This window comes from Semicossyphus pulcher, unplaced genomic scaffold (genome assembly GCF_022749685.1).
Source record: "Semicossyphus pulcher isolate SPU_LCO1_2020_fin unplaced genomic scaffold, fSemPul1.0.p SCAF_14, whole genome shotgun sequence".
Lineage (NCBI taxonomy): Eukaryota > Metazoa > Chordata > Actinopteri > Labriformes > Labridae > Semicossyphus > Semicossyphus pulcher.
The window spans coordinates 26079945-26095437 of NW_027211648.1; the positions used below are offsets into that span (position 1 = coordinate 26079945).

A 15493-nucleotide genomic window follows, 5' to 3' on the forward strand; every position below is an offset into this window, starting at 1 on the left:
ATGCTGCTGCTCGACTTTTGACTGGTACCAAAAGACGAGAGCACATCACCCCGGTTTTAGCATCTAATCGTTTTCGGATTGATTTTAAAATTCTTCTCTTTGTTTTTAAATGTTTTCATGGCCCTCGGTATCTGTCCGACCTGCTTCAGCCGTACGCTCCCTCACGCTCCCTCAGGTCAGCAGATCAGTTATTGTTAGTCGTCCCAAAGACGAAGAGGAAGTCGAGAGGGGACCGAGCCTTTTCAGTTGCTGCCCCAAAACTCTGGAATGAGAAGCCTTTGCACATAAGGCAGGTCGACTCACTTCCTGTTTTTAAATCCTCTCTTAAAACACATTTTTTCTCTTTGGCTTTTAACTCAGTTTGAGATGCTGGCTTTTATTGTTTTCTTCTATTGTTTTAACTGCTTTGTGTTTTTATGTGTGTGTACAGCACTTGGCCAACTCTGTTGTTTTTAAAGTGCTCTATAAATAAAGTTGAGTTGAGTTGAGTCCTCACTTTGAAATGGATCCAAAACCAGTAACAGAAACATGACAGAAATAACTGCATGAAAGAAATTCTCTCTGTCTTCAGAAATCTGCTTTAGAAAATGAAACAGAACTTATTTGAAACTTTTAAGAATAGTGGTTATAGTCAGTGATTATATAGCACACCTTGTAGAATCTACTCATGTAGTAATAACTTTACTGATAACTGTTAAATACTGTTATATGTTGTGATTAAATGCTGCTGTGATAAAACCTCAACAACAAACTCTTAAATCCTTCATGTGTTTAAACAGGTTTGCATGTTGCCTTCATGAACCAATGCTGTATAGTAAAAAAGTCAAATGTAACACATATTAGAAATAAATAGAACAGCTTTTCTTTCATGAACTTAACAGCTAGAAACAAAACTGACTGAAAAACAACATTTTTGCATTGAAAACTTCTGAAACAGCTCAAGAACGTCAGTGACAGAATACAAAAGACAATAGATTTATGAATAAACAAGTGGAACAGTATTTTAAGAGTAATGATAATTCTATAGTGTTGATATCTGAAGAACTAAACGACTTATTAACCCTGATTTAAAATGTTAATCACATCTGGACTTACCGAGCCTTTCTGCAGTTCCTCACAGCTGGAATCAGTCTCAGCCGTCCCTGCTGTGATGTGTTGTACTTCTTCAGGTCCAACTCATCCAGAACCTCCTCTGACATCTGCAGCATGTAGGCCAGAGCAGAGCAGTGGATCTCAGAGAGTCCTTTATCTGATCTGTTCTTTGACTTCAGGAACTCTTGGATCTCCTGATGTACTGAGTGGTCGTTCATCTCAGTCAGACAGTGGAAGATGTTGATGCTTCTGTCAGGAGAGATATCATCACTGTTCATCTCCTTCAGGTTGTTGATGACTCTCTGGATGATTTCTGGACTGTTGTCTGTCCGGCCCAGCAGGCCTCCTAAGAGTCTCTGGTTGGACTTCAGAGAGAGGCCATGAAGGAAGCGAACAAACAGGTCCAGGTGACCACTCTTACTTTGAAGGGATTTCATCATGGCGCTCCTCAGAATGTCATCCAGGGATGAGAACTGTCTATCACAGATGTGTTTGTTCTCTTCTAGGAAAGCCTTCAGTACTTGTGTGTTGCTGTTTGTGTAACAGTGGAACATGTAGACTGCAGCCAGAAACTCTTGAACGCTCAGATGAACAAAGCAGTAGACTGTTTTCTGGAAGATCACACACTCTCTTTTAAAGATCTCAGTACAAACTCCTGAGTACACCGAGGCCTCTGTGACATCCAGACCACAGCGCTCCAGGTCTTCTTGGTAGAACATGATGTTTCCTGTCTCCAGATGTTCAAACGCCAGCCTCCCCAGCTTCAGAAGAACTTCCCTGTCAGCCTCCATCAGCTCCTGAGGACTCACCTGATGTCCCTCATCATACTTCTGCTTCTTCCTCTTGGTCTGAACCAGCAGGAAGTGTGAGTACATGTCAGTCAGGGTCTTGGGCAGCTCTCCTCTCTGGCCTGTGGTCAACATGTGCTCCAGAACTGTCGCAGTGATCCAGCAGAAGACTGGGATTAGACACATGATGTGGAGGCTCCTGGATGTCTTCATGTGTGAGATGATTCTGCTGGACAGCTCTTCATCGCTGAATCTCCTCCTGAAGTACTCCTCCTTCTGGGCGTCAGTGAAGCCTCGGACTTCAGTTAACTTGTCAACACACGTAGGAGGGATCTGATTGGCTGCTGCAGGTCGGGAAGTTATCCAGACGAGAGCCTTGGGAAGCAGATTCCCCTCGATGAGATTCATCAGCAGGACGTTGACTGATGACTCCTGTGAGACGTCAGACACAACCTGATTGTTGGTGAAGTCCAGTGAAAGCCTGCTTTCATCCAGGCCGTCAAAGATGAACAACAGTTTACAGACAGCGAGCGTCTCTGCTGTGACCTTCTGTAATGCTGGATGGAAAACATGGAGCAGCTTGAGAAGACTGTACTGCTCGTCTTTGATCAAGTTCAGCTCCCTGAAGGAAAGCAGAATCAGCAGACTGACATCTTGGTTTTCCGAGCCCTCTGCCCAGTCCAGAGTGAACTTCTGCACTGAGAAGGTTTTTCCAACACCAGCGACGCCGTTCGTCAGGACCACTCTGATGTCTCTCTGTTGGTCAGGTAAGGATTTAAAGATTTCGTGGCACTTGATTGGAGTGTCATGGAGGGTCTTCCTCTTGGAAGCTGTCTCAAGCTGTCTAACCTCATGTTGGGTGTGAACCTCTTCACTATGTCCCTCAGTGATGTAGAGCTCAGTGTAGATTCTTTTGAGGAGGGTTCCACTTCCTGGTTCATCAGTTCCTTCAGTCACACGTTCACATCTCCTCCTCAGACTGATCTTATGTTGATCGAAAACCTCCTGCTGACCACCTTTCACAAAACAGAGAACAAAATGAGACGAAACAAGAACATTTGACAATCTGGTGATTATCTTGTTACTAAAAAAGATCAAAATAAGAAAATATAAAGTGTTAAAGTTGAGTCCAAATCAGCCTCTGACTGTGTGTCAGTGAACGTGTTTGATTGACAGCAGAGAGAACAGGTTGATCCTCAGCAGCTCGTCTGCAGCGCTTCATCTAAACAGCTCACTGTGGCTGTTTCTTCATCACTGCAATATTTAAAACTGATGCACTGATAAAATCATGCAGACGATGTTCACATCTTGTTGTGTAGACCTTCTTTGAATGATTGGAACCACTAACAAAGCACTGACAATCTCTGTAACAAATACACTACATTTCCTATAGCTGCTGCAAAATAAAATCCTCCCGCTGGTAGGGCTGTCGCGGTGAAGGAATTTACCCTGCGGTGATTTAGGACGGCTCAACCGAGCGGTATGCGGTATTACCACCATGTATCTTTTGTGTTTTTATTTATGCTGATTTTAGTGAAGTATAAGTAAGCTTTATTGTCAGGCTATTGTTACTTATATTGTTGCTTTTTAAATGACGAGGATTACACAGTTTTAACACTAATTAAATACTTAAATGCAAATAATATATATTTTTGTGCAAAACTCTTGGACAGCAAAGATGGGGACAACTATAAAAATGTTGATTTAAACCAGTAAGAATGTTTACCTTTATACAAAATTGGGCCATCGACTACATTTTGATTGGACATCACTAATTTGATCGTTATCTGCGTGACAGCGGGTCTAACTACTGCACCGAGAGAGAGGGAGAGACCCCTGTTTGAATAATGACTTAGGAGTGCTCTGCAGACATGTAGGTCTGTGAAGCTGGCTCAGCATATCAGTATATGCTTTGTTTGCTGTTTAATGCATACAGTACACCATAAAAATGTTGCTTGAGAGAAGCAGAAAACACGCTGATCAGTGGCAGCTGGCCAATAGAGGGCGCTAGGGCGCCGTCCCACCACTCCCAACGTCCTAGACCTCCACTGGACAAGACTTTACATTAATTTGTAATTTATCTAGATTTTATAACTTTTTTATTAGCAAGGTAAGTATTACATGTTTGGTGAATAAAGTGTATAATCTGCAATAAAATGTAGATTCAAAATGTTTACGTCGTCTAAAGTTACTGATAGGTCACGTGTTTCCGGCCTGGGGCGCAAGAATCTTTGTCCGTTGACCCTCGTTATAAGTTGCACATGCGCAGTTTGCGCCTCTTCAATACAAGAGATAGGAGTAGACAGGGCGCACATCACCAGCGCCCTGACAGCATTTATCCATCTAGCAGCAGCTGCTGAAACCACCAACCACTAGGTGGCAGGTAAAAGAGAGCGAGCACGAGTACGAGTCATAAATTGGGTCAGAATTAGTCGGACTCGTTGACGTTCAGTGTATTAGACTGAGATTAAGACAGGCACGGCAGTGTAGTGTCAGCTAGGTACAGTATAATGGTGAAAGAAAATACTGTGATGTCACTGAAAGATGTGTCTCAGCAGCAGCTGGCCAAGAAACGCTGCACACTGGGCCCAGGTGAACTTCAGAGGCTACCTACAGAGGTGAGATAGCAGCTGTGTGGTGTTGGTCTTTTATTGTTGTTATTGGGGTTTGTTTTTAATCGTAGTAGTGCTGTCTTGTCAGAAAAGTGGGCAACAGTAGACCCAAAATGATGTAATAGTCTAGTTTCAAGGATTCTTCATTTGTCATGTGCACAGAGATGCAAAGTAAAACATGCGGTGAAATAAAGGAGATGCTCAGTTACTGTGTATCAAAGGGATCAATAACATAACAATGAGATCAGCAAATAGAAAAGATAAAATAGAGTACAATGAAATAATATAAAATTACTAATGCAAGATGAAGTGTCTCAGTATGGAGTCAGGCCACCACAAGCCTCCAGAACAGCTTCAGTGCTCCTTGTCAAATCTCTTTATATAAACACAGGGGGGATAAACGGTGCTTCACTGCTAATACTGGATAATATTTAGCCTAAGTTTATTAAGTTTACACATTTTATTTCATTTTCAGTTGATTTATTGGACATAGGGTTTCAAGTAGGCAAGCTACGATATTAAAAAGTCCCTGTGACAACCCTCCCCGCTGGTTTGCTGATGGAAAACTTTCATGTGAAGCAGCAGCAACAGGAAATGTTTATGTCAGACAGAAACCTCAGGAGCTGAAAAATTAAACCAAAACAGAAGTGCCAAAAACAGTTGAAGTTCCCATAATGACCACTTGAGGCTGGCTCCAAAAGTGAGTCAATCCCCACAGACCCCATGTTAAAATCCCCAACTTTACAGCACAAATAAACATGTTTACAGCCTGGGACTAAAAACTGTTTTGTTCTCTACAGCTCATTTCGTTATGACATCTGAATGAGGGTCATCTTTATTTGACTCAGCCATTTTAATTATATTTATACTTATAATTTTGCATTATTAAGGGCCTGAACTCTTTGAGTGACAGGTGGATGCCGTTTGCTGCCTGCTGGGCGTCAGCTTAGCCTCAAAACTGTTGTCCACAAACAAAAGAGGTGATGTCACGTTGGCTATGTCCCTCTTCTTATATACAGTCTATGGTGAACAGCAGCAGTTTAAAAGTTCTTCCTGATGGAGAACAAGCAGCATGCTGATATTTTAAGCAAAGACAGGGGGCGCTACAATAAAATCACAACATGTTAAATATAAATTTGTTTTGGGTTGAGATTTTTCCTCAAAGGAGAACACGGGACGAGTGACACAGAGCAGATATGTATGCTGGAGCAGAACACATCAGTTCATTTGTAATGGTATTTATAAAGATCTTAATGTTGGTGCTGAATGCCACAACAAATGTCTCTGTATTAAAACAACAAGCCGTGTTTTCAGACACGATGACATCAGCAGACTGATGGACGGTCTTACTTTGGAAAGTGCTGGTCTCACTGGCTGTCTGCAGTCCAGGTGTTGTTCTGGATCTTTTTCCACACTGGGGACAGGAGGAGTCTCCTGATGAACCAGACTGGTCCCAGTATGAGGTGAGGCACTGTCTGCAGAACCAGTGTCCACAGCTGGTAGAGACTGGATCCTTCAGGACGTCCTGACACACAGCACAGCAGGACGACTGCTCCTCCATAGAAACATGACTCCTCTTCTTCTCTCTGTGAACACATTTCTTCATGACTAAAATGATTTGTTGAATTTGGTAGAAAAATATCACCATGTGATCGACACAGTCTAGAAGCTGTGATAGCTCACGGAGAGCAGTAAAAGTGTTTGTCATTAATTAACTGCTTTCCTATCAGACAGTCTTATTAAACATTGTGTGATCTGCCTGTAGTTTGTTATTAATACAAACTCAACACTTCCTGCAGCTGCTTCACAGTAAAAGCCTTCCATTAAAGACAGCTGATTATGTGCTTCACTGTTTTACAGTCACTGTGGGCGGCTCAGCTTGAGTCAGTGATGTTTGAACTGAGGTCAGAAGTGGCCTAAATTAAACTGAGGTAGAGCAGCAGGCTCAGACACACAGCATGTCACAGAGGTGTCACAGGTTCAAGTCCAGACAGGTGCCTTTGTTTTCAGTCTCTTCATGTCTTCTGTAGTACTATCACAAATACAATGATGTCAGTGTGCTGCAGTGTTTCATATGAGATGTTTGTGTCTTTCTCTCTAGTTGAACAACAACACTCACTGAGTCTCAGAGCCTGCTGTGCTCCTCATCCTGAATAAACACATTTAAACACATGAAGTCTTTTCTTTACGTTTTCTAACCACATTGTAACTGCAACAAGTTTCTGATTGTTCCTCCTGTTCTTACTTTATTTACATATATCCCAGCATGCAATGAAAGTAACACTTCATAACACAGAAAACTCAGCAATAATAATCACTAAATTACTATTTTATGATTATATTATTCTCAAACTCAGAATATATCCACCTTAGTTTGAAACAGTTTCTGCAGTAATAACTCTGCACCATGAATATAAATCTATTAGCAAAACATTTAGTATTCATCCTCAATGCATCGTCGTCTGTCAGGTCAGTTTACAGTAACAACAGTCTCTTACTTTGTGTCTGAGGGTCCAGGTTCATTACTGAAGAGTGGAGGACGACCTTTGGACTGTTCACTCTTCAGAGACAGACAGCTGGATACTGCAGACTCTGCTCTGTCCTCCTCTTCCTCCACACAAACACTCATCTTATTGAGAAAACACACGTCTGTGCAAGAGTCACACGCTAGAACGAGAGAACAGGAACACACACACACACACACACACACACACACACACACACACAACAGTATACAGTTTAATAAAACCAGTCAGCGCTCCACCTGCTCAGTGTTCTTTATATCTCTGCTTGTTTTCGTGAGTTACTGACGGTTTAATGTAACTTATTCAGCCAATCAACACTTTGTGTCCACAGATGAAACAAACTTTCGAATATACTCTAAGTGCTCTTTCCTCTACAGTCCACAGGTGGAAAAGTGACTCAGAGACTTTAACAGTCAAATGATACAAATGTTAATTAACACTCACCCTGCCTCAGCCTTCAGTTTTGTCTCCTGCTGCGCCATCGATTCAAAATGGTGGAGTCTGCTCCGTCGTGAAGTGACTGAACACTTTCACTTTCATGTTCCAGCCCTGTTGAGCCTGTATCCCGTGATCAGGTTGCTCCTCCCCTCTCCATTTACAGGAAATATGGTGAGTCGATGATGTTTCATGAACACACTTCAAAGCTGCCTCAGAAAGACGTGTTCAGAATAGAGTTGAAATCTTTCACACAACATTAAAAGAAGGCATAGGTGATCAATTTAAGAACCGTGCACTGAACTGGATGAAAGACTTGAAGCTGATAATTCATGGAATGATGAATGGAAAAATACTCGCTGTACTGAAAACAAACAAATGCAACTTAAAATACTAAACAGATATTATTACATTCCTTCACAGTGGTGCAAAATGGGCGTAAGAGATGATGGTAAATGTGTTAAATGTGGTGCTACTGAAGGAACTCTGCATGTTCTGCTGTGGGAGTGCAAAGAGTTAAAGATCTTTGGGATGGCGTTACAAAGCAAACGACAACTTACATCAATATTGACGTTCCACTCACACCAGAGTCATGTATACTGGGAGATTTGCAAGACTTCAGTAGAGACTCTAGAAGAATCAAATCTCATCTTTTCTCATGTAGCACAAGTAACTATTCATGAAAATAAAACATATTATTTGCACTTATTAAGAAAGAGGCACCACCTTCTAAGGGAGGGAATTAAACACATTGAAGTTTGGTAATAATCAATGTCATTATCTGGTTTGTAAGTTCAGATTGTTTATTTATATTGAAATGATGAAAGTGCTGATTTTTTTTACCTCCTACTGCCTCCACAGATGGTTACGGGTTAGGTAGCTAAGCTAACAGGTTAGCGCAGTGGGTCTGAGGCCGGCTTAGTGCTCTGAAACTTTGAGGACAAATTCCTTGACACTCCGGGTGGGATCAAGCTACTGGAACCAGAATAACAGAAACACACCAAGTCCTTTCAATAAGCATATCTCACGCTCGTCATGCGAGCTAACAGGGGTGAAGCCCTGATACTGTCTTCTACTAATGCTGTGGATGACAGGCCCACCTGCTCTGAGTACACCGGCACCACTTGGACAGGGGACTCACTGACAGGGTCCAGTCTATTATTAATATAACAAAACATATGTGTCAGTATTAACTCAGTGTCTCAATCAGCCAAGGTTTGTCTGTTTATTTTAATTCAATGGTGAACCTCCGGTATATTTCCACATCACACGGGGAACCATAAATAAGCAGCATAAATAACTACTTATGAAACTTTAAATTTCACTCATGAAGAAAGAGGCACAAGTTTCAAAGGAGTGAATTTAATCAGATAGAACTTTGATAACAATCAATCTCATGATCTGGGTTGCGAGTCAGAAAGAATTGATTGTTAGTTTCTGCTTGGAAAAATAAAAGAGGCAACGACTATGGCTAACTTCTCCTGCAGCTGATCAACAGTTGCATTCCTTCCTTTTCTTGTATTAATTTATCTTTTATTTATTATTCCCACACATTTTTTATTTCTTTATTACCAAAACAGCAACAACGAAAGTAGGCCCGATGACATTTCCAGCAAGCTAGCATTGTTACAGTTGGGACGCCAGTTTAGCTCAGCGGTTTAATCACACGTCCCATGTACAGAGGCTACAGTCCTAGATGCACGGGCCCGGGTTCGACTCCCACCCTCGGCCCCTTGCCGCGTGTCATCCTCACTCTCTCTTCCCCTGTTTCCGACACTATCCACTGTCCTCTCTCCTTCAATAGAGGCATAAAAAATGTGTTGTTTAACTTGAGGAACTACTTAAAATCACCTTTATTCTGCAACAGAGGCAATATTTTTGAATCCACATGTTCACAGGAGTTCTTGCAGACCTTTCGGAGCAGCAGTGAGTGTTGCTCTGAAAGGTCTGCAAGAACTCCTGTGAACAAGACTTGCTGGCTTTTTCAGAGATGACAGTTTGAAATGCTGTGAATTAGTATTTAATGTGTGACAAGTTTGTTTGATGTGTGTCTGTGTGTGTAATGCTGCAGCCCTGTTACCATGCTGTACCAACACTCATCACACACACTCTGCTCATTTGCTCAGAACTAAAGTGAAGGAAAGTTAAACTACATGTCACATGGGCGCTAGCAAGGAGATATGTTTAAGGACTCATGGGAAATGTAGTTGTTCATCACAAAGCTGACACACTAACCAAAGTCCTCATTCTAAATGAGACGACCAGGTGTTGAGATTTCAGTGACAGTGATAGATTCTGGTTGATCTCAGATTACAGACAAAAGACGACAAGAACGTGTTCACGTGTAGAGAAACCCAGAGAGGATTTCAGAGCTGATCCTAGAACTAACACTGATCTGTTTGTGGTGGCAGATACTTCTATCATTAATCTAAGAAGTTAATAAATACAAAGAGGACAATTCAGATTTATTTTGATGTTCATGTCAAGAATAAAAAATAAAAGTTGGTTTACGTTTTGACTCAAACAATAAGAGAAGAATCAGATCCGGATTCAAGAAGAACAAGAACCAACAAAGAGAACCCAAACTGATCAAACTGTATGTGGAGCTTTAAATAGTATTAAAGGAAGTGATGACATCATGTTCTCAGTACCAAAAATACTCTGTTAAGGTTAAGCACCTGCCTTCTCATTGTGACTTTATTAAAGTACAAAAGACTTGAATTTCAAAGTAAAAGTACTCACAGGGCAGTGTTGTGTTCTTATGTTAGTGGATCATTATTGTTGATATATCATAATGTAGGAGTTACTTTATTGTTGTAGTTTGTCCAGGTAGAGTTCGGGTGGATTTTATCTGAACTAATGCATCATATGTTAACTGATCACATGTTTGTATTTAAAATGTTCATCTATGAAGCAACTTGAAAGTAGAGCTTTGAAATAAACGTAGAGGAGTCAAAAATACAACACTTCCTGCTGAATTTATTGGGCACAAGCACCAAGTAGATGTTCTCAGGTAAAGTTCAAGTCCCTCAAAATCTCCAAACAGCTCCTTAAGGGGAGACAAGAGGAGAAAAGTGGATGTGAAGAGGTTAATAAAACGTCAAAGCTTCCTGATATTTCTGTTGATGTTTCTGAGTTGTGTCCGTGTCACAGGTTTGATCCCAGTTTGTCTCCCTGTGTGTCTGTCTGAGTGCAGAGAAGACAAAAACACACTGATGTTTATGTCTGGGCTCGTTGTTGGTGCAGCGGCGCCACCTGCTGTCCACACCAGCAAACCTCCAGCTGAAGTCAGACGAGCTCTCTGTCTGTTCTTAAATCACACATCCTTCATGCTCTCTGCTGCGTGTGGGATGTTTCTGTGTTTTGTGTCACATATCTTGTGTTGTTCTGTGTGTGACGCACCCAGAGAAGTGATTTGTGAGCCTCAAGGACAAAATTCTATACGGAGAAAACACAAAACATTTCTTTATTATTTACTCAGGTTTTGCTTTCAGTTTCATCTTTTTCCTTTTGAGTGGCTGCAGGATTTTATTTTATACTTTGTAATTCCTCTCAACTACATTTATAAAAAAGGTTTTCTTACTGCAGATCAAGTTTCAGACACTAAATATATCATGAGTTTAAACAATACATTTATAGCTTTCAGTCTGATATTATGAATGATGACAAAATAACGTTGACAGGGGTCGTTACTTTACCTGCAAATACGTCGTACATTTAACCAAGAAACAAAGTAAATGCAGGCTTTTATTAGAAGTTACATATTTGTACGTTGTGGAATTGCTACCTTTGCTAACTGCTCGGGACGAGTTACTATGTTCCAGCCCCCCTGCTCGGCCATCTCTCCACATGCTGAGGTCGAAGCAGTCAAGACCCAAAGCAACACAAGGTTAAAGTTCAGGCTTTTTAATCCTAAAATAAAAAAGGGTTTGATCAAAGCAAATAACTAAATCAGGCACATTAAAGGAGATATAGGGCCCTTTAAAAGAGGTCAACACAACTCGATTAAAAACGTGTCTGTATCGAGCCTGGACGGTGAGTGTCGGAGAGGGAGTCAGAGCAGGAGTCGGAGCGTGGGAATGAAAATGAAGACACTTCAGGATATATATGTGGCGAGGGTGGTGGGAACAGTCAGTGAGAATTAGAAAGGTGGACAACGCCACCTGGGGACTTGCACCCCAGGAAGGACCAAAGCTTTAACTACTATTCTTTTACATTAATAAAGCACACAGATTCGTAACTCAGGAGGCAGAGACGTGTTTTCAAAAGAAATCAAATATTTGATTGAATTCATAAAAGATAAAAACACTAAATAAGATGGGACTGGAGCTGTGGGGAAGGAAACAGATGGCTGGACAAGTTCAAAGCTAAACCAAACTAATGAGAATTAAAATGATTCTTTATTATAACAGAATCTAAAAAGGACGATTACAAAAGTTAAAATATAGAGTGACCTTAAAATAGTGAAGCTGCCAGCCCAAAATTAAACTAAACTGAGCTGAGGCCACGAGTGGAGAGGCAGACTACACTGGAGAGCGCAGGGGTGCTACCACTGACTCACCTCATGTGAAACACAGCAAACCTCACAGTAACGATGGTGCAGTCTGTTGGTGTCCCAGTGCTCTTAACTGGCATGCAATAGGTGCAGGGACCTCACCATGGGTGCCTCGTCTCCCAACAAAGTGACTCTCAGCTCCTGTAAGAAAAAGAACTAATACAAAAAGAATTAACAAGCAAACAGAAGAAACACAACAAACACAGTTGGTTAAAAGGCAAAGTAACTCGAATAAACCGACTAATGAAGAAAATGTGTGAAACTATTCCTCAAAGAAATCAACAAGACAGTATAAACAAACAGTTACTCAAACCAAACTAATAAACTAAGGCAAAAAGAGCAAAACAACAAATCTAACCACGTATCATAAGCCGGCAAAAACCAAGAATGAAAAAGGGGCAAAGCAATGAGTATAAAAGGGCAAAAACAGCAGCAGTATTATGGTAGAGCAGCCGAGAATGAAACACTAAACATGAACCAGGCTCGTACTGCTGCCATTTAAATACATGCTGAGCCACCCTACTCACCACCATGAGGCTTCACGAGGGATTATTCAGCAAGGGCAGGGAACCACGGGCCAGAGTACGCTAAGTCACACTGTAAAGCTAAAACAAAAACATCTCATTAAAAACCTGTTTCAAAAGAAACTACAACTCAAATGGGATTGTGACATACCTGCTGCAACACCAACAACACAACAGCTCGCCAGACAGGAGCAAGAGCGACTTCACAAGGCCCGCAGTACCTTATATTATCTGATTAGTGTGTCGGTGGAGGAGGAGTCAGGTAAGGGGCTGCGTTCAAAGCTGCCCTGAACATGAAACAATGTTCTTACCGCATGTAAATAAAAAAGAAAAGGAAAAAGGACAGTATTTCAAGTGATGGCAGCCAAACGATGAGGAAGGATGATGTGTATGTGGTTGGAATGATCGCTGTAACCCAAACAAACAGGATTTTCAAGGATCTACATGTGGTAGGAAAGTTTGTTGGAGAAAAAGTCAGATATGTTAGGATAACGAGAAGTGGGATGGTTATCATTGAATGTATGTCGAAGCAGCAGAGAGATAAAGCTCTGAAAACACAAACATGTGAGGACTACAGCAGTGTCACCTGCTTCCCACACGGAGCAGAGGTCAGGAAGAAGGGGGTGCTAAGTGGCGTGCCTCTGTCTGTTGAGGTGGACTCTTTTGGATCTTCCAGGAGTGTGTGAAGCAAGACGAATGACAAGATGTCGAGAAGGAGAGACGGAGGACACTACATCAGTGTGTTTGTCTTTAGAAGGAGAATTGCCTGAGAGAGTGTATCTTGATTACGTGTGCTACAGAGTGAGGCCGTATGAGAAAGCTCCTCTCAGGTGCTCCTGCTGTCAGGAGGACGGACATGTTGCTGCTGTGTGTAGAGGAATCAGAAGATGTGGGGAAAACAACTGTTATGACAGTAACTGTAAAGTAGAGAAAGATCAGGCAACGTGCCTTCACTGCAAGGGAAATCACTTCACAGGGTGTACACAGTGTCCCAAAAGACTGAAGGAGGAGAGAGTGAATAGGATCAGAGCTGAGAGGGGACTGTCACACGCTGAAGCTGTGAGAAGGATGGAGAGAACTGATGAAGTGATGGCTGTGCAAAAGGAAGAGGAGACGGTTGAGTCTGGGTTATAGAATGGGATATGTCATGAAAGGGGATCACGTTGGGTGGACAATGTCAATATTTTACAGTGTAAAACTGAAACAATCCAGTAGGTGGTGGTGATGTAATGATTATGGATTATGGAGAAGAAGAAAGCAGGAAGGAGACACAGCAGCAGGTAACTCAAAGGAAAAGAGAAAATAATTCATAGAATCTAATTAAAGCAATGACAAAGCAATGTACATTTTTGTGTACTATCACACGTGCTGTTCAAAATCTCAGAGCTGAACTTCCTCGAGGCAGAATGGGTGGAGTAACTCACATGCTGTGTTCCAAATGCAGTACTATACTAGCAGTACGTCCTGATTTGGCCAACATGTAGTATGCACTATGCAAACAAAAGCTAAATGTGCAGTATGCCAAAAATACCCGGAAGTCGTACTGAATCGGAGAAAATCTCTAGTATGCATCGGACCAGTCTACCTCTTCTTCTTCTTCTTCTTCTCTCTGAGATTATGGCGGATTGCAACCAACGTTAAAAGGTGCATACCGCCACCTACTATACCAGAGTGTGTAACATCATGGGCTGATACTGTACCTCAGGTTAAGTAACATAATAAATCAATTAATTAATTAAAAAATGATACAAAACAAATAAATAAAAAATACAAAGGAATAATATTCTTATATCCTACGATACAGTCCTGTTTCTCTCAGAAACATAATGAGTGCTTTGCCACGTTTACATTTTCACCCATCCCTAAAATCCCTTCCAAATTCCATCCCCGTCCTAACCTACCGATCTTGACATGCAATATGTTTCTCTCTGCATTATATTTCCGACACTTCATAAAGACATGTCCAACATTCTCAGGAACATCACATGCATCACACTTTTCTGAACCACACTTTGCCATTAAATAAAGAGTTGATTTCAATCCGGTATGTCCAAATCTTAACCTTGCCACTGCCACTTCCTCTTTTCTGCACTTCCCTTTATATGACTTAACCTTAATTGGTTTTTGTATGTTATAATAGTGCCTCCCTTTGACATCCATGTCCCACTTCTTCTGCCACGAGTCCCTCACTGCCGTTCTTATTAGTGATTTGGCTTCCCCTTTTCCAAAAGGAACTTTCAATATTTTATCTTCATCTCATTTCAATGCTCTCTTTGCAATCTTATCTGCTCGTTGGTTACCCTCCACCCCAGCATGAGCAGGAACCCAGCAACACTGTACATTAGTTCCAATCCTTTGCAGTCTCAGCATTATTGTACATATTTCCATCAATAAATCATCTCTTATTGTTTCTTTAGAATTCAGGCTGCTGAGTGCTGCAGTAGAATCTGAACAGACGACGACTCTCTCTGGCCTTACCTCTTCTACCCATTGTAATCCTAAAATTATAGCAACTATTTCTGCTGTATACACAGACAAGCAATCATTCATTCTTTTACATCTAACTATATCAAATTCTGGTATAAACACTCCTGATCCTACAAGTCCACTTCCTGGATCTTTAGATCCATCAGTAAATATTTGCATAAAGTTATAATATTTACTTTGAATATACTTTTGAACAATGTGTCCAACGTTAACCATATTTCTTTCACTCCACACCTTCTTCTGCTCTACAAGTTTCATGTCCACGTTTGGCACTGGAAATATCCATGGAGGAACATTACCCCACAGTGTACTTGGTCCATACTCTAGTCTATTTAAACCAGATTCTTCTGCCGTTTTATTGATCTTCCAACCAAATCCTTGACCTTTGTGTGGTTGTGAATATTCCCAACAATTACACAGCACCTTTGTTGTAGGTTGTTCCTCTCCAGCTCCCTTTAACTTAACCCAATATGCC

General features: G+C 41.3%; 1 protein-coding gene across 1 annotated transcript in view; it reads right to left on the reverse strand.

Moving 5' to 3' along the window:
- LOC138590756 (protein NLRC3-like) overlaps positions 1-7679 on the reverse strand; it is a 29681-nt gene extending 22002 nt beyond the window's left edge. The window contains exons 1-4 of the mRNA XM_069661116.1: positions 7462-7679; positions 6991-7159; positions 5843-6078; positions 1096-2896 (exon numbers count right to left, since the gene is read on the reverse strand). Of these exons, the coding sequence (XP_069517217.1) occupies positions 1096-2896; positions 5843-6078; positions 6991-7121 (2168 nt within the window). The 5' untranslated portion in view covers positions 7122-7159; positions 7462-7679. The remainder of the gene's footprint in view (positions 1-1095; positions 2897-5842; positions 6079-6990; positions 7160-7461) is intronic.
- Positions 7680-15493: the final 7814 nt, after the last annotated feature.